This window comes from Rhopalosiphum maidis, chromosome 2 (genome assembly GCF_003676215.2).
Source record: "Rhopalosiphum maidis isolate BTI-1 chromosome 2, ASM367621v3, whole genome shotgun sequence".
Classification (NCBI taxonomy): Eukaryota; Metazoa; Arthropoda; class Insecta; order Hemiptera; family Aphididae; genus Rhopalosiphum; species Rhopalosiphum maidis.
The window spans coordinates 922897-947204 of record NC_040878.1 but is presented as its reverse complement, the minus strand read 5'-3'; the positions used below and the strand labels follow the sequence as shown (position 1 = coordinate 947204).

General features: G+C 27.7%; 4 protein-coding genes across 7 annotated transcripts; 2 read left to right on the top strand and 2 right to left on the bottom strand.

Moving 5' to 3' along the window:
- Window positions 1–335: 335 nt before the first annotated feature.
- LOC113551292 (cullin-1) lies at window positions 336–3767 on the bottom strand. The gene is made up of 3 exons (XM_026953454.1): window positions 3706–3767; window positions 2194–3589; window positions 336–1662 (listed from the first exon to the last, which is right to left on the bottom strand). Exons 2-3 carry the CDS (start codon window positions 3544–3546, stop codon window positions 688–690), a joined length of 2328 nt encoding a protein of 775 aa, XP_026809255.1. The 5' UTR covers window positions 3547–3589; window positions 3706–3767; the 3' UTR covers window positions 336–687.
- Window positions 3768–3895: 128 nt separating this feature from the next.
- LOC113551293 (spindle assembly abnormal protein 6 homolog) lies at window positions 3896–8725 on the top strand. Of its 3 annotated transcripts, XM_026953456.1 has the most exons (13): window positions 3896–4210; window positions 4330–4470; window positions 4913–5094; window positions 5228–5408; window positions 5463–5648; window positions 5754–5911; window positions 6538–6697; window positions 6756–6824; window positions 7646–7789; window positions 7862–8069; window positions 8155–8312; window positions 8377–8444; window positions 8513–8725. In XM_026953456.1, the coding sequence occupies exons 2-13, from the start codon at window positions 4351–4353 to the stop codon at window positions 8601–8603; spliced, it is 1725 nt and encodes a 574-aa protein (XP_026809257.1). In that variant the 5' UTR covers window positions 3896–4210; window positions 4330–4350; the 3' UTR covers window positions 8604–8725. The 3 variants fall into 3 exon arrangements, with proteins under 3 accessions (XP_026809257.1, XP_026809256.1, XP_026809258.1); XM_026953455.1 differs by having other exon boundaries at window positions 3908–4470; XM_026953457.1 differs by lacking the exon at window positions 3896–4210 and having other exon boundaries at window positions 4340–4478.
- A 784-nt stretch (window positions 8726–9509) lies between these two features.
- LOC113551457 (anamorsin homolog) lies at window positions 9510–13541 on the top strand. Of its 2 annotated transcripts, none has more exons than XM_026953707.1 (6): window positions 9510–9624; window positions 12231–12443; window positions 12502–12749; window positions 12841–12994; window positions 13063–13193; window positions 13297–13541. In XM_026953707.1, the coding sequence occupies exons 1-6, from the start codon at window positions 9522–9524 to the stop codon at window positions 13408–13410; spliced, it is 963 nt and encodes a 320-aa protein (XP_026809508.1). In that variant the 5' UTR covers window positions 9510–9521; the 3' UTR covers window positions 13411–13541. The 2 variants fall into 2 exon arrangements, with proteins under 2 accessions (XP_026809508.1, XP_026809509.1); XM_026953708.1 differs by lacking the exon at window positions 9510–9624 and adding an exon at window positions 12034–12161.
- LOC113551458 (diphosphoinositol polyphosphate phosphohydrolase 2) lies at window positions 13516–22432 on the bottom strand. The gene is made up of 4 exons (XM_026953709.1): window positions 21683–22432; window positions 16419–16580; window positions 16259–16343; window positions 13516–14192 (listed from the first exon to the last, which is right to left on the bottom strand). The coding sequence occupies exons 1-4, from the start codon at window positions 21773–21775 to the stop codon at window positions 14074–14076; spliced, it is 459 nt and encodes a 152-aa protein (XP_026809510.1). The 5' UTR covers window positions 21776–22432; the 3' UTR covers window positions 13516–14073.
- Between the last annotated feature and the right edge of the window lie 1876 nt (window positions 22433–24308).

Sequence of the window (24308 nt, the reverse complement as noted above, 5' to 3'; positions counted from 1 at the left end):
CTCGTGTGGGTAGACTGTACGCAGCGACACACAAACTTCGACTTGAACCTGTATTATTATACCGAGATGCAGTGGCCCAGTGGCGTTTGAATACCGCGGAAAATGAGACAGCGTAACTGTGCCAATTCTGACCACCAAACATAATATAATATGTTATGTGTTAAAATACAATAATTCGAAAGCCACCGAGAAATTCGGAACTGGACGTGTGCGACGCAACGTTAAAAATTAAAAAACGCTTTCACTTCTAATCCCCCACCCCCTTGCACAACCAACTCAAAATACGACGGTCGTCCGAAATCGTCATACTATCAGTTAAAAATTCAAAAACGCAATTTTATAATTTTAAGTATGAATTTAATGTTTATCTAGAATAGAAATAAAGAAAGACCATATTATTATGTACATGGACGCTTACGTACATATACACATAATTACATGCACACACACACACACACACACATATATTTACAGAATTTAATATATTGACATAATTTGACATAGTTGACATCTCTGCGGAACAAATATAAATTGGTAAATCACATAATAATGATTGGGTTATCGATCAATTAGGTCAAATCATCTTTTAAAGAACGTTTTATTTTACACTTAAGAATAAAAAATATTAGTAAAATATGCAACATAATACAAAATATTTGTAAATAGAAATTTTAAACGAATTGTCACTTAAGCCAAGTAACTATACGAATCTTTCTGTCCCTCGGTTCTCTCTAGGTACTCTTTTTCGATCAGGATGTCTATACACTTTTTGATAACATTGACTCTAGGCTTAAATCTTGATGACAGTTGTGTTAAAACTTCAGCTGTCAGCTGTTGGTGTTTCATGACTTTGCGCATTTTCATAATTCTTACAATAGCAGCTTGTATAAGCATTTTCCTGTCTTCCTCGATATGCTTGTGTGTACTCTCTTGTTCTAGTTTTATTTCTTGTTTCATTGGAACATTGATGTTTACGCGCAACTTCTTATTCTTATACCCGAGAAAAAGCTTTACATGGGAATTACCTTCCACATTCGCCTCATCTTCATTACATGTTAGGAGTTTTGCTTTCAACAATATCTGTACAACTTGTATCAAATAATCAGTTTTCAACTGTGTTGATTCTGATAGCTGATTAACTGTCCACGACTCTTGTAGGTTGAATTGCAATAAAACGGCCATTTGAAAAGTGGAGGCTTGTAATGTATACCGATTTTTAAAACAGTTAGTAACCAATTCACCTTTGGACATATTATACAGCCAGTTAAGTTTACGCCCTGAATGCTGGGCGCTATAAAATTGGGTAAACCTTTGAACGGATCGTTCCAATTCGGACGGCAGTGAAAATGTAAGAAGATACTGGAAAGGCCATGAACCTGATGATAATACTTGTATGCTAAAGTCGATATCATGAGGCATGTTTGAGTTTGATACGTGCTTTCTAAAAGCCTCATTAAGATCTTTAGACACACCAATATCTTGAAACATACGTTGAAGTTTTGAAGTGTACTCGAACCCACAGGCTTGTTTCAGCTTAGATATCATTGAGGCTTCAGCATCGTCACTGGCAGACATGTGTTGAACGAGTCGTTTGGCAAGCATTTTGCTATAGAACTTTTGGAACACATCTTTATCCTCGATGTATTTAAACATAATCATTACCTATATTAACAAATGGATAAATTAAAATAATTTAAGTCAACAATTGTTGTAATAGTCATACCCCCTTCCATGTGTTGTATCAACATCATGCGCAAAGTAACAAATCTAACAACAGAATTCTTACTATAGATTGTATACAGTTAATGTTAAAACAAATTTACATATTATCAAAATTGTAGAGGAAAATACAAACTTTGATTAAATGAAGTTTTTTTCATAAATTTATTTTAAAACAAAATATGAATTAAAAAATTTCAATTTTTTAAGTACAAATAAGTTATACCCAATTCATTTTAAAATAAAAATGTGATAAAAAATCTTTGCTTTAGCACAATTTATATTCTCTACAAATTGTATAGTAAACTAATTTGCTCTAACATTATAACTATAAATATTTAAAAAAAACTGTTGTAAGAATCTCATACTTATGTATGATTAGAAGATACCTAGAGGTATTTGTTGTATCGTGCTATGTAAGTCAGAAACAACACATACCAATCAACATCCTCTAAAAAAACTATTATTACTCACTTGATTTAATGTATCTTCAAGTTCGGCTTCTTCTGGGTTCTTGCTAGATTTTTTCAACAACAGATCACAAAATTTGGCTAACATTTCCGGACTTTTAGAACTTGAGTTGTATTGTCTTGTGACTAAGTTGTTATTGATAAATCCTCCACAAGCTTTATCCAAAGCAGCAACAAATCCTGAATCATTATTAAACGATATGGCAACCAGTGCATTGTATTTTTTGTGTACATTTAGGATAACACTGACATAGGTTTTTGGATCATTAAAAGCCATTTCTCCACATTTTTCGATAGCAGTTTGACCCTGTGCCAATATATGACATTCGAGTATATTTTTCAACTCGCCAAGACCATCTTGTATACGTGAAACTAACTGGTACATTCGACCGAGATCATCATTCTTTTCGAAATTTAATAAATTTTGAAATTCTGCATGGAAAATTTCCATGTGTTTTCTAATTAACACTCTTTCACAAGTATCTGCAAGACCAACTAATGTGGTTTCATGAAGATAATCTCGCACTCGCTTTTGTTCTTCTTGTAAACGTTGTTCTGCCTTTTTCATGTACTCTGTTACTGTATTATTAGACAAAAATTGATCACTTTCTTTAATATAAAAACATTTAGTTTCTTCTAAAAATGTTTTTTCAAAAGATTCTTTATAAATTGTCAAACTCTGACCTTTTAGAGTTGGCTCTTCTTCATTTAAGCCAAGCTCAACATAACAGTTAATTACACCACTAACCAGACGTGTGTTGATTGATTCACCATTTCGTTCACGTTCAATCAGCTTTAGGACGGCATTAGTAACACGTTTATGTAATTGCTGGAATAGACAGTCTCGCCATGCCACTAATGCCAATTGATAAATTTCATAAATACCTTTACGGCCTTCCTCGCATTCTCTGCGTACCCAATGTCGATTAAGATATGAACATACACCATTCAACACTTTTGAACTGAAACGATAGTCTTCCCACTCACGAGTATAGAAAGACAGTACATCTTCGTCCATGAAATTAGCACCACGGCTGATCAAGTCCACCAGGTAGTGCCTTAAGAACTCTTTAATCCTACGGTATAACTCTAGACCCACCAACTGAGCACCACCAACTTGTGCAGTGGACGTTGACGATGCCTTTTTGGAACGACTACTCGTTACGGATGCGTTTTTATTGGGGTTTAAATGCACACTGGTACAGTAATTGTAAACATGAGTATAGAGCTCCATGTAACGGGGCTTAGGCATCGACTGGCGATTGTACACATGCTCAATTCCGTTCTTCAAATCTCCCCATATGGTGTCGAGATCATAGATTTGTTTCGACGACATACCGTCGCGCCGATTTGACATAATCGTTACCACAGATTCTTGTTTTTAACACTACTGTACGTTACTAAAAATAACAAATAAAACTTATAATTTCGTCACTAACGAACACAACATACAAAGATTTTTAATTTACACAAAGAGGAATTAAATATTTAAATAAAAAATATAACAAAATATTACCTAATTTTTAGTTAAGTTAGTTCCCGAACAATGGATTCGCGGATAATGTATTAATGTGATAGGAAAAAGTTTTTTTTTGGAGAAACTGATGTAGTCATTTACAAGGAAACTGTAAATCGTATTATTCCCAAAGAGGTCTGAGAACCAATCCACTTCACCGTGATTGTTGACTGAGAGGACAAGCAATTTTATTATTTTTTTCTTAAAAAAAGACTCTCGTTAGTCATTATGAGATTTTAGAACTAGGAAATCGGTCCAGTACGATTGTTTTGAGATTTTCATAAAAAATAATGTCATCTAAAAAACCGTTCAACTTATTCGAATACTTTTCAACCTGCACCAAAAGTGAACCTGTTCAACTGTACAACTCTAAACTGATAACAAAATTACCTAATACAATCATTTTAATAATGATAAGAAATTTGAATGTTAATATTATTATTTATGTCCAACGAACGATGTCAACAAGAACGACTAGAACGAGCTGAGTTACATGCCTACACAAGTACAAAACTCCATATTAAAATGATTAAGATTATTGTGTCTTCGACTACGACAGACTTTGCTGTGTGAATATAAACTATTGTCTATTATCGTTTACATCGTATCGTTTTTTTCAAACAGTAATGTTGACGGAACATTGAGATGAAAGGGCAGATGTATTCTAAGCTGAAAAACGTTTATATAAAAGATACATGGCATAACGAAAAGGTTCCTCTGGACATTGTCATTACGGTGGAACAAACTTTTCGTGACAATGAAAAAGTAAGGAAGTAAGGCACTTTGTGATCTAGTCACAAATAGTTTCATGTTTTGTAGTATTCACATATCAAGTTTACTTTTAAATGCTTGTACTATGTACTGTTTATAGTTGTATATAAAGTATTATTCAACAATAATGAATAATATTACCAGCAATCTGCATAATATATATATATATTATTTATAATAAATATAAATACAAAATTTACAATTAAAATATACTTACTATTCCATTAATACTAATTATAAATGTTTTAATTTTAAATTTAAATCTAGGAAAAGCTGAAAAGGTAAACCTTTTCTTCTAATCCTATGATTAAGATTTTTTTTAATTCTGATGAACAGTTTTGAATGATTACATAAATGTTTTTAAATATAGTTAAACAAATATAATTATGTTAATCCGTTAGTTAAATACTTAACCTATATTTTAAATACTTTTCAGACTATATTTATCTCTGCTTCTGATGAAAATGACCCACTTTTCTACATCACGGCAAATGTTACTGAAGAGAGCTTTAGAACTATCAAAGAGTCTCAAGACTTGGTCGTCTGCTTTGATGGTTTTCCAAATCAAATAATTCAACTTTTAAATAATTCAGACGCAACTGGTGATGATGGACCTAAGTAAGACATTTTTAAGTTTTTAATTCTTATGTACAATTTTCATATATCTTATACTATCCTAGACAATATTATCCTCTGAGGTACACATTTGTTTAGTTGTAAAAATAAACTATCAATATTTTTCTTTCTCTAGATTTAAACTGTTAATTCAAGATGAATGTATGGGTAATAAAATTTATAAAGGACCAAAGTATGTATTAAAAATAATTGAACTAAATGAATTTAAAAACCTTTGTCATTTGGCCATTGAAATGTCTAAAGCATCCGATTCTGATGTAGCAAAAAACATATGCAAAAAAATGACATCAATCAAAGTAAATTAACTTTTTATTTAATTTTAGTAAGAAAATAATTTATTTTTATTTTAGAATATAATTGAATTAAAAGATAAAGAAACTGATAACTTGAAACGAGAACTTTTAAAACTCCATAATGAATTGGCAAACAAAAACATTGAGTTAGAAAAATGTCAATCATCTATGAATCATGAAAAAATTAACTTAACTACCAAACAAGAACAAATTATAGACCAATGGAAAGAAAAATATGAAAAAGTAATTTCATAATTTATTACTTGTTCAAATATAGTATTTGTAGATTAAGTTTTTTTTAAATATTTTGTATTTATTTAGTTAATTGTATATTGTTCACTCACTTAGTTAGATGCTGAACGAATGAAACAACTGCGTGAAATGCATGAAGAAATGATTGCACAACAGGAAAGATTAAGTACTTCTCTACAAGCCACTATTAAATCGCAAAATAAAGAAATTCAAAGTTTATTAACTCAATCAGAAAATAGATCTGAACAAATTAGGTAAATATATATTTAAAACTGTATACTATATCTAGTGTTTGCCCTGTTAACTTTCCATTTTATAATTAACATCTCTGATATCTGTGCTATCTTGAAAAATTTTAGATCTGCCGATCCTGACAGAATATAAAATGTTAGGGTTCTTAAACATGTATCTTCGACCTAAGACTATTCTTCTGTTTAGGCTATGTACTGTTCATTTATTTAACTCGTGATCGAGTATAGTACCATTCTTTAGAACCCTTTTACTACTACTGATTTTTATTTTATAGAAAGAGTTCAAAAACGTGTCTTCCTTCAATAGTCATTAGTATTGCACTAAATATTCTTCATCCCATTATCCTTAAGTTAGGTTTGTCAAACCTAGCTAATAGATAAATTTATGCTAACTTATGATTTTTACATAAACTTATAAATGGTTCTTCTAATGCTGCCTTGCTCCTTGTGTATGCCCAAACATAGTACAGTTTATTACTCAATCATTCCGTTGATTGTATCTAGCCAATTCATTTTCTAATCAGCATTCTGCCTAATTCACAATCACTGCTACCTAAGTAAACATTCTATATTGTTGTTCTCTACCGATTATTAATTATCAAATAAATAAATATAATCATTTATTTTAGTGAAATGTCAATACGCATAAAAACATTGGAATCCAAGAACAAAACTTTAATTGAGGAAACTACATCCCTAATTAATACTAATGAAAACTTAATATCAGACAGAGATATTAAGAAAAAAATTATTGAAAGAATGCAAAATCATATCTTATCTTTAGAAAATGTAAGTATTTAGTCTAAATAGCATTATGAATTTAAACTAATTTTGAATTATTTTCCAGGAAATTAAACAAAATACTAAATTGCTTCAGAAACAAAATAATTATTATGACATATCTAATAAACTTCAAGTATGTAAAATATTTATTTTATTTTATATGATACATATATATAGAAATGAATGTATTAAGATAACTTTAAATCAGTGACTGCTTGTAATAAGGGCACATAAACACTTGCTACACCTAAAACATTGAATAAAAAAAAAATTATTTATGAAAAACACAATTTAAATAAAATCATAATAATTATACAATGATGTAATGTAGAGCATAAACAAATTATAAAATTAAGCCCAAATTCAATTTTTTTTGTGTTTTTATTTTTTTATCTTTGTTTTTGTCTGTAATAATCACCAACTAGGATATATCGGGTAATGTACATTACACAAAAACAAAACAATTGGAATACATAAAAACCAATGTATTAACATGGATAATTGTTTGTCTTCAAATTTTGATAATTGGTCAATTCACTCTAATCTTTAATATTGGCAATATAATAATTGATTTTGCTGAAAGTAAATTTGCTATATTATGCATTTGAAGATATGATGTCCTCTTAATATTCAAAACATGTTACTATATTAGTAATTTGTTGACTCCATTAAATGACCACAAAAAATCACAATATTTTTTGTTACCAATTTTGTGATATAATTAATTTAATTTTTTCTATATCACCCTATATTGTTTTTAATTTTATTGATTATTAAGTACAGTTTTTTAAAAATATTTATCAAGTACATACAAATAAATATCTACCAATTATTACACTGTATTTTTATAATCTTTGACCTAAATATATATTTATATATATTTGGAAATGTGTTATGACAATTTTGTTTATCTATAATATTATATATTAATAAATATTATGTATCATTTTTTAGGAGCAGTTATCAATTGTTGTAAAAGAAAACGAAGAACTAAAGAAACACAATGAAGACAATTTAAAATCAATGTGTGATGAATTGAAACAAGCAAATAAAATAATTAAAAAATTACATGATTCCAATCAGGAACAGACACAGAAGGTTTTTGAATTTCCCATCAATGCGATTATGTTATAATTTTGATATTTTATTCATACTATATTATGGTTTTAGCTTATGTTAAGCAAAGACATTGCGTTGAAACAAAAAGAAGACATTCTTAGGTATCAAAGTGAAAACACAAAGTTGTCAAAATCTCTCGAAGAAAAAACTTCCAGTATTGAAAATCTAAATATTCAATTGTTGGAAACTAAAAATAGGCTCACAGTTGTAGAACAGAACTTAAAAGAAAAAGAAGAGCGTTTAGCCAGCAACGACAAGGGTAATTTTTATTTTTTTTACGATATAAATTATTAAGTATTGATTTTGAAGGAAAATAAAATCCATTACAATATTATTATTGTTAGTGATTCATTGGTTAAACAGCAAGTTAAACAACTGTGAGATTGTAGCAAAGTCATCTAGTAATTGTGGTGTGTTATCAGAAACAACTAATGTAACGAAAAATGCTAATGTCAAAAGTATGGAAAAATTTTCAACATCGACTCCAGCCACTACCGAAACAGTATGGCTATTAAATGGTATGTTATGTGGAAAAATCCTAATCTATATATTCATTATTTTTCTAGGACAATATTAACCTTAAATCCTCCAATGGCCGGAAACTGAACTCAAAAACCTTGAGCTCTAACATCAGGTTATTATTCCATTTCAATAATATTTATCAATTGAAATTGATAATTTATTGATTTATATTATTTTTAGTGAAACATTGACTAATAACACAAAGAGAAGTGCTCCAATTCGGCGTGTCATGTATGGACCACTCAGTTCTGCTCCTTATTTTGCAGCCTGAATATGTAATTTTTAAGATTTTAATGTTAAATAATTTTTATGAATGTATAATTTTTTATCACAATTTATGTAACTATATAATTTTATAATACTCTATACCAAACATTTAATCGTAAATATATTTGATACTATTTATTTACTATTTTTTAAAAAATTTGTGTATAAGACTGTTGACTTAAAATTATAATAATTGTCATAGTTGAAATATTATGGTGATCGGTTGACAAACAAACTCATTTCCTGAACTGAGAAAAAAACAAACATTATTGTGAAAAGATATGTTACAGAACAAAATTATGCTCATTAAAAAAGCCACATTTCACGACATATATAAATCCTATGGCTTTACAGTTGATGTGTGGATAAATTTAAATTTTTATCAAATCATCAATCTCTGCAATTTTATAACATTTTCACATTCATCACAAACTGATTGATTAGATAATAAACATGATAACATTTTTATTTTTTTTTTCCAATGATTAAAATTTAAAGTAATTAGTATTGAACTATTTAGTTTTGATTTTTTTTATTTGATATTCACAAGAAAGATGTATTTTGTTCTAATTAAAAAATATTAAGCTACTGATGAAAGTTTTTTTTAATTTCTATAGTCATGGACAATTATTACAAAAATGATCTGTGAAAATTACAATACAATAACAGTTTTTGTAATAATGAAAAGACATCTGACACAAAAATTAATAATTTTTCATGGATTTATCGTTGCTGTTGATGTATGATGTGGATTTGAAAAATTGTATAAGTATTGTGTTGATATGGCTATCGTGGAAATCAACTCTATTGAAAAAAGCCATGGTAAGGTGCGGGGATATAGAAAATATAAGGAGACATACTCAAATTTTTAATTTAATTATTTATTTGTTAATTTTTATTGTGAAAAAAGGGTTAAGTTACAATGTCATTCTATCGGGTGCTATGGAAGATATCAAAATGTGTCAAGTCAAAATTTGGATATAGGTACCTACTATTGAGATACTCCACACTTCTGGGCTTTAATGGTACGCAGACTGAAAAATTAAAGTTAACTTTGAGGATTGTCTGGTGAAACATTGTGAGATGCGCAGTTTTTATCATCAGTGACGACACTTAAGGATTAGTCTTTAATAATATACCCATATAACATGTAAGCATTAAACTCAAAACCCTAAATATGCGGTGATTAAAATTGAGATATTAAATCTTTGTAAAATAAATACAATCAGTGGCGTATATAGGTTTTATTTCGGAGCGAGACGATTAAGTATTTGGATTTTTTTTAGGAAAAGAGGGAGGAGACACACTATTTTAAATAGTTGTTATGTTTATGATTTTAATTTGGGGGGTGGGGGGGCTCAGCCACCCCCACCCAATAAATACGCCACTGAATACAATTTAAATATGAAAATTATTAATTTATGATATTAATCATAGACAAATTTCTATAAGTCTATGATATTATAATCCATAGAGTAATAAATATTACCTACTAGGTATACCTTAAAATAAACATTTATGATTTATCTGTATGATAATTTAACACAAGATTAAATAATGATTGGTTAATTGGTTAAGACAAAAATCCATTAATTAAAAAAAAAAAAAAGTTTTTTCTGCTAGAAGTTATATTAAATACATCAACTAAAGTGAAAATTTCACAGTAGTTAAATTTATAAAAACAATTAAGTATTATCTTAATAAATAGGAATGAAAATGTCAAGCCTAAACAATCTTAGAATAATTATTTTCAGAGTTACAATAAAAAAACAAAAAACCACGTGCATTTTCCATTTTTTTTTTCTGTTGAATTGCTGTAACTTGGTCAATTTTGGACTTAGAAAGTTGATTAAACTACTAAAATTCATTACAAAACATAGGTAAAAAATAATAAGTGGTTAAATTAGGTGGTTGCTAATTGAGAAAAAAAATTGTATTGCGCATATGTAATTAAATTTAAAAAGAAATGCATAGGTAGGCCATATAAATGTGTATGTTTATGTAATAAGAACTAACCAAAAAACAGAATTCAAATTGCAGGACTACGCAAAGATATTAAGTGTAGGTACCCAGGTACCCTCAATTAGCGTTTACACATTATTGTATAACAAAATATTCAATAGGTAAATATTTGTATTTATGAAAAAAAAATTCATTGCTAAATATAAATATACTGTAAAGATTACACTTGAATTTAAAAATAACAATTTTTTTATGAAACATGTTTAGTAATTAGTGTATATATTGGTGATTTTAACTCCTACGTTCATAAACTTGGAACAGATCCGACGTGTACGGAAATATCACTCAGGTTTCAACAAAATAGTAAATACCTTCATTAAATAGGATTTTTGTTAATAATCAAAAATTAGGTTTCTTATTAGAATACATAATTGTTTTTAATATTTGGCCGTGGTCTAGACAGTCTAATCAAATTACACTTCAAAGTTACCTCTTATAAAATTAATTTTAGAACATAAACATATCAAAACATTTTAAAGTTAATATATTTTGTCTCGGAGGAACTTAAGCCTATACTACTCTTATTCAAAGAATGGTTAAGAAACTGCTCTTTTTTTTGGTAATAATTTCAAAAATATAAATTATTTAAATACTTGTTATTAATAATTTATGATAGTTAACTATTCGAAAAAACATTGACAAACAACACAAAGATAAGTATCCTGACTAAGCATCAAGTATATGTAATGCAGAACCTCACTCGGTTCTGGTTCTGGATTTTGTAATAAATTGAATTTTTTAAAGTTTACTGTTGAATTATTTTTATAAATTTTTGTATTTTTTACAGTTATAAACATAAAAAAGTGGTGTATGTAAGTTTTTACACGGCGGAAGAGAGGTACATATGTAAAAAAAATATACTTATATACTATATTAATACAAAAAAATGTATGTTAATTAACTATCATTTATCCACAAAAATTTTAATTTTTAAGCTTAATATAAATTTCTAGGGTTAAGCAATTGCATTTGACAAACGTCGTTCACCACGCCACTGAATATATGCTTTCAAAAAATAGGTTTATTCCGAAATAATTAGACTATAAAAATAGACATTACACAACCAGTGGCGTATCCAGGGGAGGGGCCATGGCCCCCCCATCATTGGCCGTATTTACTATTTTTTGTTTTAAAGATCTTAGTTCGTGGAATGGACATGTCCATTTGGCTTTTTATTATTTTTTAACATTATAATATTATGTCTATGGTTTTTAACTAAAAAGTAAAAACGATATTTTTAAATTCGTAATTAACATTTATTCTGCGTGATTTATTCTATGGTTTTATATAATGTCTGTGTTTAAATCTAGTTTAGCGTGATTAGATAACATCACTCATCAGTCGTCACTGATTGGTTGAGAACACAGTCTTAGAATGATAATAACCCTTAGATAATACATACACACTTAACTATATAACTGATAAGATTAAAATTTAAATGGTTTTTTTTTAAATGATCTTAAACTAAATAATTTAATTGTAATTAAGTATTATAAGTGTTAATTCGTCGTTTGTGATTGTATACTGAAGTGTTTCATTCGTGAGTTTATAGATCCTAAGAGGAACACATTTTGTTTTTATTACGAAATATTGAGCAATCGTTTTCCAGTTTTGACAGTCATGGACGACCATCACATCAAAGTTGATCTATTGAAATTGTTGGACGAAAACTGTTTGACAGTAGCGCAAGGGACATCTGACCACAAAAACTTATTATTTGTTGTTAAAAAATCGTCGGCCATTGAGAAATTAGAAGAATTCGCTAGTTGTTATGCAGACAGGATTAACGTGAAAATTGCCATAGTTGAAAACTTGAATCTCGGTAAAGAAACAAACTCATATTGTTGGTTTGACTATTTATTTTAATATGTTTATTTTAGAAGTGTCCAAAGGGTCATTGTACAATGCCATTCTGTCAAGCTTTGATGTGGATGACAATATTTCATCTAATCTGAGCTTAATATCGACATACACCTCATTGCTGGTTGCTGGAGGCACACTGATGGCAAAAACCACAGTTGGCACCGAAGAAACACTGGTGAAGCATATGAAATTATGCGGATTTCTTAATGTTACAGTGAGCAAATCCATTCCAGGAATGGTCATTGGAAATATGCCCACATACAAAGTAGATACACATGACTAAATAGATAATAATATTCAATTGAAGTCTATCAAATGCTTTACCTGTCTATATGTGCTCATTCTGTTGTTTCCAGGTTGGTACCAGCGATAAAGTCACTTTGATTCCAGGGACAAAAGAAAATGTAATTTCAGCATGGAAGTTGGACGATAATAATTCAGAAACAATATCTGAAGACGATTTATTAGAAGCTGATGACTTAAAAAAACCAGATACTTCCTCACTCAGAGGTATGCATTTATAAGACGTAAAAATAACAAATTATCATTATTTTAATTTTTGTTACCTAAACATTCAGTGTGCGCTACTACCAAAAAGGCTAAAGCATGCAAAGACTGTACTTGTGGATTGGCAGAAGAACTCGAAACAAATCGTCTCAAGGACACACCCAAACCAGACACTTCTAACGCCAAATCATCTTGTGGAAGTGTAAGTGAAATTGTCATGTTCATTATATTATGTCATTTAAATATTAGCATTGCATGACTCAATTAAAACTCAAATTTAACTGATATTGCAATATGTTTTTCAGTGTTATTTAGGCGATGCATTTCGCTGTGCTAGTTGTCCATATCTGGGTATGCCAGCTTTTAGACCCGGTGAAAAAGTTCAACTCTCTGGAAACTTGTTACAGGATGATTTATAATTGACACATTCTGTTAACAGCACTCATAGAACTAGAATATTTATTTAATGGTATTTTAATTATATTGTGTATAAAAATATCAAAAAATACGGTGATTGAAATAAATAAACATGATTTTTTTTTTATTATTATTATTCCAATGTATTTTTTCCCCTCAAACCAAAAACATGTTAAGGGCATTACAATTATTATGGTTACAAATGAAAAAAAAAGATTTTAACATTGAAAAATGTATAAACTAAATTAATTAATATAACTCAGCAGTTTAATCCACTAAGCTATTGGCAGTCTGTCAAATGTTTATACAATAAGTAACATAAACATTGAAGCCGTGCGTACAAGATATATTATTATAACATAATATTGTATATACACATATAGTTATAGTTTTATAAATTAATATTCAGTTCAGTGATTTTTTTAATTATGTTTGTTTTTAAAGCGTTACAAATTCTGCATTATCAAAAAAAAAAAAAAAAATAAAAAAAAAATCTTCCCTTATATCTAAAAGTAAATGAACTTAATTTGATATTAAACATAAAATTGAATTCATTAACTAAAAATAGACTAAAATCTATTAGCAAATTGATATTACTTTAATCTAAACATAGGGAGTATTTTTTTTCCATTTGGAGCAAATAATTTATTTTAAGGATGATTTTTTCAGATGTTTGCTTTTTGTTTATTGAGAGCAAAACTTTCCAGGTACGTGTGTTGAGTGGGTTTATGTAGACGTAACATATTCAGTGCATCTTCCAATTTAAACCATTTGCGTTTACGACCTAAACAAATTAATAACATTAACTTTATTTTTACAAACAAATTTAATTTAATTTACTTATTACTAATACTAAAAGAAAATTTTTGTTATGAATTAAGGTACAAATAAATCAATATACAAATAATTAAAATGAGTTATACAACTCATTGTCATCACTTTATAGACACTAAAATTAAAATATAATTAAATAAATGATAATCCACAGCTGTCTCTTGGCATTTTTTTTTTTTTAACTTAATTCTTTATTTAGCAATCTGTTATAAATTTGAACAATAAGCTTAATTTATATAATAATAGAATTGGCATTTAAACTTTTAAATGTATTTATTTTTATTTATGTTAATTTTTTTTCTATTATTATTTATTACCAATACAATAAGTATGTTTAATGTTTGTAACAACAATTTGTGTAAAAAAAAATGTTCCCTATAGCATTAGCTATTTTAAAAGAAATTTCTATACTGTTGTGCTAAACAGCAAAGTATTGAATTTCAAAACATTGTAAACATCATTTTTTTTTTTAAGCACAATAACAAAAACAACACAATATCAATGTATACATTTCTCCAGCTTATAGTTCAATAATTTATTTAACTCGCAAGGTCACTTCCCCATGAGATTATAATTCTATTATGGATATCTATAACCTATTACTCACTTGTTATTGTGTTTACAATATGTTCTACCACCATACAAATAAACAGATATCAATAACAAAAATGATAGGAACATAGTTTAATGTGCTTGTATGTATACAGGACATACACTATTTTTGTATTGAGGTATTTTTTCTCTTGCTATCAACTTACATCAAACATAATTAATATTTAATAATAGTAAATATTATTTACAGACAAAGCATATTTTTGTTAACTTGAAGTTTGAACTGTTAATGTGCATAATATAGAGTTTGCCCCATTAACAATTTTTGAATTCTATGAAATTCAAAATAAAAATCTTAGAGTACACTTGATTACACTGTTACTTAAAAATGTATGATAGTCAATCTAAATAAGCTCACAAGTTAAATTATTAATATTGATTGAATAATTACTGTATAGTATAATATAGCAATGTAAGTTTTTCAAGTCGAGGTAAGATACTATAATAATAACTAGGAAAAATTATATTTTAACATTTTTAAATAATACCGATATAATTGATAATCATACAAAAAGATATAGATTAGTTGAAACTAATCAATTTATGTAAATACATAAATAAAAAGTGTTGAAAGAAAAATTCTTTAACAAAATTATCATAAATAATAATTTTTATTAAACAAAAACTTATTTTTGAGTGGAATACAATACTTCAGATAAAAATGCACTTACGTAAAATGTATCTAATAAGATATGTCATATACAGTTTTTGGTTTTGCTAATGGACCCTCATATCATGAAAAATGTATATTGAGTACAATTATGTTGCTTACTTTTACAATAATTAATATAATCCCTATTTAACTTTGTTTTACAAATGTAGTGTTTTTTTTTTTTTGTAGGATTAGGTAACCTAAATTAGGAACCAATTGGCTATGAAAATACTGTTAATAATAATTAAGTTTTAATCTTTAACTGAAATGAAAATAAAATATTGAGAAATTTACTTTGTAAATTAAGATTTGTTAATGGTTTATTACTATTATATTTATAACTGCCTTATTTTATATGCATATTATCTTAGTATTATGTTTGCTCACGTTTTTTTTTATTTTAGGTATGATAAGTATGACTAGGCGTATTTTCTAAATTCACTTCAAGACTAAAGTTAAAAATTCTAGACTATTTGGTTTTAATATTCTTTAAGTTACAAAAATAAAAGCTTATAAATTAACAATTATGTATAAGTATAATTTTTATTGAACTCAAAATATTAAAACAAATAATGCATAATTTATAGTTAAAAAGTACTTAATGGAATTTATATGATGAGCAATATTTACAAATGTTATAATATGATATATATGAAATATATATATATATATATCTTAATAAATTATTGAATAAGTAAAAATGTCAAAATTGCATGCAGCTCAACATAATTTTATGTTTTAAGAAAACTCACCTATGCCCAAAGAGTCTTCCCACTCAGCTAATTCTTCTGTTACAATCATAACAAACACATCTGTTCTATGCCGTCTGATATGAGTCTAAAACAATTAATTAAAAATTAGACACAAACCAACAGGCAGTTTTTTATTATAAAAAAAAGTAATAATACTAACCCTATCTTCAAATGTACCAAGTCTTCTATGTAATCTGCCCACAACACCAGCTTCTTCAACTACTTCCCTTAAAGCAGTGGCACTTGGTTCTTCTTCAGGTTCAATACCACCTCCTGGTACAATCCATTGTTCAGGTCTACTAGATGAAGTCACCAACAACACCTTCAACAAGTATCATATACCTATATAATGTGCACAATAGTCTGTTATCATTATTCATTATATACATTTGTGGAGATGTGAAAAAAGAGCACATTTTAATGTAGCATTACTTAAGTTTACCTTGAACTAGATATTTTTATCGTATAACATACTAGATGTAGTAGCAATGTAAATTTCATACCTAACTAATATACAACATAAGTTTACACAGGTTATTCAATTTTTAGTTCTTTTTTGGCACAATGTCCATGACCTAATAATAAAAAAAAAGAATAACTACCCACCTGTCATAATAACAAAGTGTACTCATGTTTCAATAGGCTATAGTCTCACAAACAACTAAATTATTAATACCAATATTAAATATTTATTGTTAATTATTGATTATTATGTTCTACTTCACGTTTGATACTATTTATAAGTATATGATACTTGAAAACCATAATATGAATCTAATGTATTTTAAGAAAATGGATAAGGTTGTAGTAAAACAAGTATTGTTATAAAATTTTAATATGCTCACAAGTCATAATTAATAAAACCAACCAATCAATTATCCCAAGTTACACCACTACAATACAATTGCTTATAGTTTAATAGAAAGGCAAAATTTGTATATCACAACAAGTTATAGGTATAATAATTGTTTCGCTTCTATGTTGATGCATAATAAAAACATTGTATATATTATTAAGGGTAATAAGTAGTGTTGAGCAATTGTATGATTAACTAATGATTAAAGTTTATAAATATTATACAAATAGTTACTGATAAATTTCTATAAATATACATTGGATATGTAAAAAATAAATGCAACTTAACTATAAAAAAAAATACTAGTTAGTGATAATAGTCATATTAGATTAAAAACACAATCATAGTTCATGATAATTAATATTGTTCCGTTTTTTTTTTTATGTATAACTAATGGGCTTTGGCCATTGCTAGATCTGCGAACCAATCTCTACTTTTAATTGTAATTTTAAATTAAAAAAAATGCATTATTTTGTTTTTTATTGTCTTAGCAATTATATTTATTGAAATTTAAAATACCAAAATACTTTTTAAATAATAATGAGAAATACATAGATTTTAAATTATATCCAGAATAATACGTACAAGACTTTAATTATCAGTACATTATTATGAGTATATTTTTTTTTTGCACAACTGGTTTTAAAAATAAATATTTTTTATTAATTCTTTTTAAATATACAAATTAAAGTTAATAAAAATTAATACGAACTCTTCAGTCACATTTTTGGTAACTTATCAAAAATAAAAACAAATAATTTAATTTTGTTACTTAAAAGTTATAGTTAATAAACAAGTAATGCAATCATCTGTTTTCGTTACAAATTAATTACCAATGCACTAGGTCCTAGTGCATTCCTAGTGACTAGGATATAGAAAGAAAATATTTCACTAACATTTAGTTATTAGTAATTTATAAGAATATTAGTATATAGTATAATACTCCATAATAATTATTATTTATATAATACATTGAGGCTACTAAATATATGTTTAACATTTAAACACTTTATCAAAAAAAAAAAAAAATTATGAACCTATTATGAACATACCAATATTGTAATACATTTTTTTTTTAATTAACAGATTATTTAATAGTTTTATTCACAAATATATATGTATATTGTATATATATATTATATATTTAAATAAAAGTATAAGTACTCGAATTTAAAAATAACCATTGTTTTCTAAATTATGTTTAAGTATATGTAGGTAATTTTAACTCCTACATTCATAACCTTGGAATAGATCCAACATGAACAAAAGTTATCACTCAGGTTTCGACAGAATACCTACTGAAAGTATGACTTTAGTCAATAATCAAAGGTTTCATTTTTGAATATGTAATATATTTTAATATTTGGCTGAGGACTATTCAAATTACACGAAAGTTTAAACGTCTTAAATTATTGATTTTATAGCAAGCACATATACTCTATTATAAAATTAATGCTAAATCATTACCAACTTTTATATATACATATATAACTTATAGATAGGTTACTACTTCGAGACTAAGCAAAAATCAAGATAATTTATCTTACTATATTATTAAAATAAATAAATCTGTAAGGAATAAACACTTAAAACAGATAAAAGGTTGAATACTAAAGTTAAAACTGATAAAAGGTTATTTAAGGTCAATAATAAACATCTAATATAAGTATTACATACATAATAATTTGTCACTAAGCAATATTAATAATAGATTTAATACAATTTCAACTAATTATTAAATAGTGTTATATTTTGGCATATCATATAACATGAATACAATATCAACATTTTAGTATAAGTTATAATACCAAAAACACAGTATGCTAAATATGTTACCTACTTTTCTAACTTGGCTTCAGAGTTTACTTTGACCCAAATGAAAATATAGATTACAAAATTCATATTATAAATATCAAGGACATTGTATATTGTACAATTAATAACTTATGTCAGTTATAATTAGTATTGAACATTCAGCTACTTTTTAGTTAAAGGAACAAAATGTTTTTAATTCCTTTTACATTAATATCTGTGCTTTTTTTAATACTTATTTTTATGACTTTAGGCGCTTAGTAGCTTAGTTGCCAAATCTTGGTTATAACTGTGGCATAAAAATATATTGTAATAGGACAAAGATTCAGAATAAATTCTCTATTTGTACTAGATAATATGATTCCTGTAAAATATTATAGATCAATGGCAGATCTAGGTTAAAAAATATTGAATAACTCTGTGTTTTTACTAATCTTTTTTGTTTTTTTGGTATGAAACTTCAAAGGTTAGTCTGAACTTTACTTTTTTATACTCATGAATATATAAAAATTTAATATTAATCTACTTACAATATAGATAGAATATGACTATTCATGTATCTTACAAACCACAAATTTACTTCGTGCTATATACTTTATAGAAGAATAATAATGTATAAAATGTTTAATAATTTCATATAGATACAGTTAGAATTAAAAGTGAAATTAAAAAAATATATATTTAATATCAGTTTAACCCAATCAAAATCATTTTACAATGTTATACAATTTTACAGCAATTAAGGCTTAATTACAATAATAGTTTAATCCAATTAATCTACATATTAGATAATGTAAATTAATATTGGAACTACATAGTAAGAGCCCAAGTATTTAGAATTATCTTAAATATAAAGATAATTTATTTATTACACAATATAATACAGGTTCCATTATATATCATATTACTTAATAATAGTATTAGATAAATATAGGTAATGAGGGAAATTTGTGTAAAATTTAAAGCAAGTTTGAGAACTAACAATATATTAATTCTTTCTTTTTAACTGTATAAATAAAAAAAATGTAACTTGTTACTTTTCAGTTAGTATTTAATACTTTTAAGTATATATTAAGTATATATATAAGTACATATATTCTGTTTATGTCTATTGTGTGTGTGTCAATTTAACACCAAAATTGGAATTTAGTTTGCAACATAAATATTAAATAATTACAAAAGTGCAATCAATTATTGGATTTCATTACCAAAGATAAGCACTTTATAATAGCTAAAATTGTAAATTTTAAGTATGTAATTAAACCAAAACCATTTTCAGAATTAGATACATTAAAGTAATATAATTAATAACTAAAATCAATTCTAAAATATATTTTTTTTCTAATTTCATAAAGTTATGTTTTATTAATATTTTTATAATTACATGTGTAGTTATTAAATTAAGACATTCAAAGATTTACCATGTTGAATATGTTAAGAATGATTTTTTATTAGGTATACTATATATTTATATTGTTATACAAAATTATTAGTTTGTTAGAATAAGTGTTAGGTAGGTAGAAATAAATATAAAATAATTAACTAGATACCTATGTTAGCATTTATATAATATACCTAGTAAATATAGTAATTTTAATAATATCAGTAATTTTACAAAAGCTTTAAAAACAAATATAACTGAGAACTTTAAACTTAAAAAAAAACATACAATTAGGAACCATAAACAACTCTATAGATTCAATTTTAAATATTTTATCATTTTTTATTAAGAATATATGGATATACTTACATATGAACTATACTACTAAAAATAAACTTCAGATAAAAAATTACATAAAGGTACTTAAAAATATGTCAAGTCTATTAGAACTATTTATCTTGGTATTTATAAGAATCATTTTTATGAGAATATTTAAATTTTATGCTAGTGTTTAGTTACATTACTTACATTACAACATTTCTATAATAGGTAAACTATAAAGATAATGTAAGTAGGTACCTTGATTTAAAGACAATTAGTTTATCTGCCCAACTTATTCAAATACCTTAAAAATGTTATTTTTAGTTAATACTTCTAAGAAATAAAAATAACCTGTATGATAATCAAATATGTAATACCCAGAGTAATACCTATCTAATCTAAATGACCAGTAAGGCTAATCAAATGTTGTGTAAAAATAAAATGAAACTAAATTTACAGAGTAAAAATAAGAATTTCTGTAAGTAAATCTTGTGAAATATATATATACACCAGTTAAAAAAATAACTCAATAATTATAAATATTGATTGATTTTACAACCCAGCCTAATGTTATGGTTTGTTTTAGCATATATTAACCCTTATAAATCACTTAATCTATCAAAATATTTTAATTTAGACAGTTCTTAACGGGGTTTTAAAGATAAATTGTAGTGTAGATACAGAATACTATGCATATTATGTAAATAGGTAGGTAGGTATTTCATATAAAATTTCCCAAGTACAAATACAATACATCAATACTATTTAGAAAAATTAATAGTGATGATTTAACAACGTAAAAAATACATTAAACTGATAGCTATGCAGTAGAATACATCTATATAAAAAAATATTGAATTCTATGAATCAAATTAACTTTGATTTACTTATTGGAATAAAACAGTGTAAAAACTAGAAACATACGTGTTATAATTGTATAAAACCGTGACGTAATATCAGAATGATAGTGCAAATGATGTACTAGGCACAGTACATTATTGACAACTCAAAAAACCAAATTAAAGTATAAAATATATAACAATATTATAATTACCTCATCGGAATCATTGCGCACACATATACAAGCAGCTCGCCTGCGAAATCCATCCTCGTCATAAATACGAGTTGAATTCGGTTTATCTTTCATATTTACTAATGAATTGATATCCTCGTAACTAGGAAATAATTCTATCGACGAATTCTTAGTATAAATAAATAAATCTAGGTGCAACTATGAGACGTATCATCGACGATTGACATTTTTCTTCTGAATTTGGAAATTGTGTTTTTGGAATACGAACGAGCAATTGTGACTTTTTCTTTTACTTCACGACGAATTGAAAATCCACCCGCGTGTATAAGAAACGTATATAATATTATAATAATATATAAACGTAAGACGACAGAGATGGTAGATTTTATGAGTTATATTAAATATACGAGCTAAAGTGGATTTAGAATACTAAGTACGAGTATACAATTTTCAATAAAAGTAGTTTAATTTAAAATTAAATTAAAATAAAGAAAATTAATATGTAGGTAATGTATATAAAAAAAAAAAACGTAAAAAAATTATAATAAAACAAAAAAAAAAAATAGAAAAAAAACGGGGAAAAAACGGGTATTAAGAATTAAACAATAAGAGATACATTAGACAAATGTCAGTTAGAGACATTGTAATCGAAACATCGTACCGCCGTTAGACGATTGCATATCGTTTCGTTCGCTGTTCGTCCGGACAACCATAATCGTGACGACGACGACGGCGGCGACGACGGGAATGGGTGTCAAAGTCCAAAAAAAATTTGATGAGGCCTGAACGCGCACGGGCGGCCAACGACGCGAAAAACTAGCCAATACAAATGCACGATTGTGTTGGTGGTGGTGTTGTAGTGGTAGTGGTGTAGGCCGTGGTGGGGATGGTAGTGGCGATGGTGGTGAAGGGTGAACTGTGCTACCTTTATGGCTGTATATTGTGCGCGCGCGCACGCGGGTTTGTATCTACAATCCGGTGCACACGCGTGCGCGCAGCCCGAATGCACCCGCCGCCACCACCGTACATATCATCATCATCCATCATTATTATTATTATTACTAAGTATCGTGGCATCGTGCGCGCCGTGGAGACGACCGCTCGAGCGCATAGATGTGTGCTGGCGGGCGGCGATCGAAGCGATTACGGAGCGAGAGACGGTTACTGGCGGGCGATGTTGCCGCGTTCGCGCCTGTACCGCGGTCGCCCCGCAGCCTGCGTATTATTATTATGTCTACTATGGCGCGACGGCCGACTGCTCTATGGGCCGCGTGGTGTGTGCAACCGCGTGTGAACAACTACCACGCTCGTCGCTCGACGTCATAACAAAAACGCGGTGGGACGAAAGTACGAGAAACGAGACACGCCATCGGGAGAATGCGAGCATAAGGAACGCGTCAACGCGATCGGTGTGGTAGCCACGTTGCGGGCTGCGGGTCACAACCTCGCTGTAAAAGAAAAATGTCATTTTATTTATTTTTTGCTACCCCCTCCCCGGTTCTGAATTTCCGACCAACACCGAATGCACTCACGTGGCTATCGAGAAAAAGTGGTTTTTTTCAAGTCTTTTGTTATACGACAATTATCATATATTCATATCATAAGTCATAAACTCGTAGTACATTTTTATGTCAAATGAAATTTAAAGAGAACATTATACTGACATATGATATAAAAAAATGCAGGATAATTTGTTTTTTTAAATATTTAAACTTTCTTGATATTATTTTGAGTGTATAATACACAGTAGATTATTATAGTACGTATGCGATGTATTATTTTACATTTCTCTTTCCTACCATCGTAGTCCGTAGATCGATTGTAAATATTGTTTTGGGTCAAACGACAAACACTCATGCGATATCTATAAATTACTATACTGCACTTATATATTTTCCTATAATGCAGTAGGTATTTTAAACCTTACATACACGAATTCAAGTTGTCATAATAATTTTGATTTTGGGTACTTGGTTACAAAAATATGTGCAATTTAAGATGGCGACGACGGACAAGAGATGATTAATAAATGCATGCGTGCTATGCTTGTTAAATTGCCAACGGGCAACGAGTTCGCCGCCTTGGTCCAGTTCTATTACACTTAAGGCTACAGCTAGCCTATAGCAATGCCGTAACTAGACTACTCGAAGCCTGCGTGCAAATCAAAATTTAGAAGCCTTCTGTGACAGTATTATACATTTTTTAAGCCCCTGCAATATAGTATGAGGCCTATAGCCCGTGTGCGATGCACAATCTGCGCACCCAGTTTTTACGACACTGTAGCCTAGAGTGATAGTCATTAGAATAAAATAATATCTGAATATCGTATTTTATTATTGCATATTTACGTGGCCGATGATTAATAGGTAGTTTATATAACGATAATTTACAATGAATAAATTTAATTTTTGTATTTGCATTCGCTTTATCAACTGTAATCGATCTACACGGTTAATACCGATAAACACAATCCCTATCTATCAATAAAATATATAATATTTGTTTTTCAAAGCCTAGATTCTTCACTCACTCCAAATCCAAACTAAACAAAACTTTGACAAAATTGACCATTATAATATCGGAATCGGATATCCTATAATAATCAAATTAATAATTGTATATTATATAATATGGACAATTAAAAATA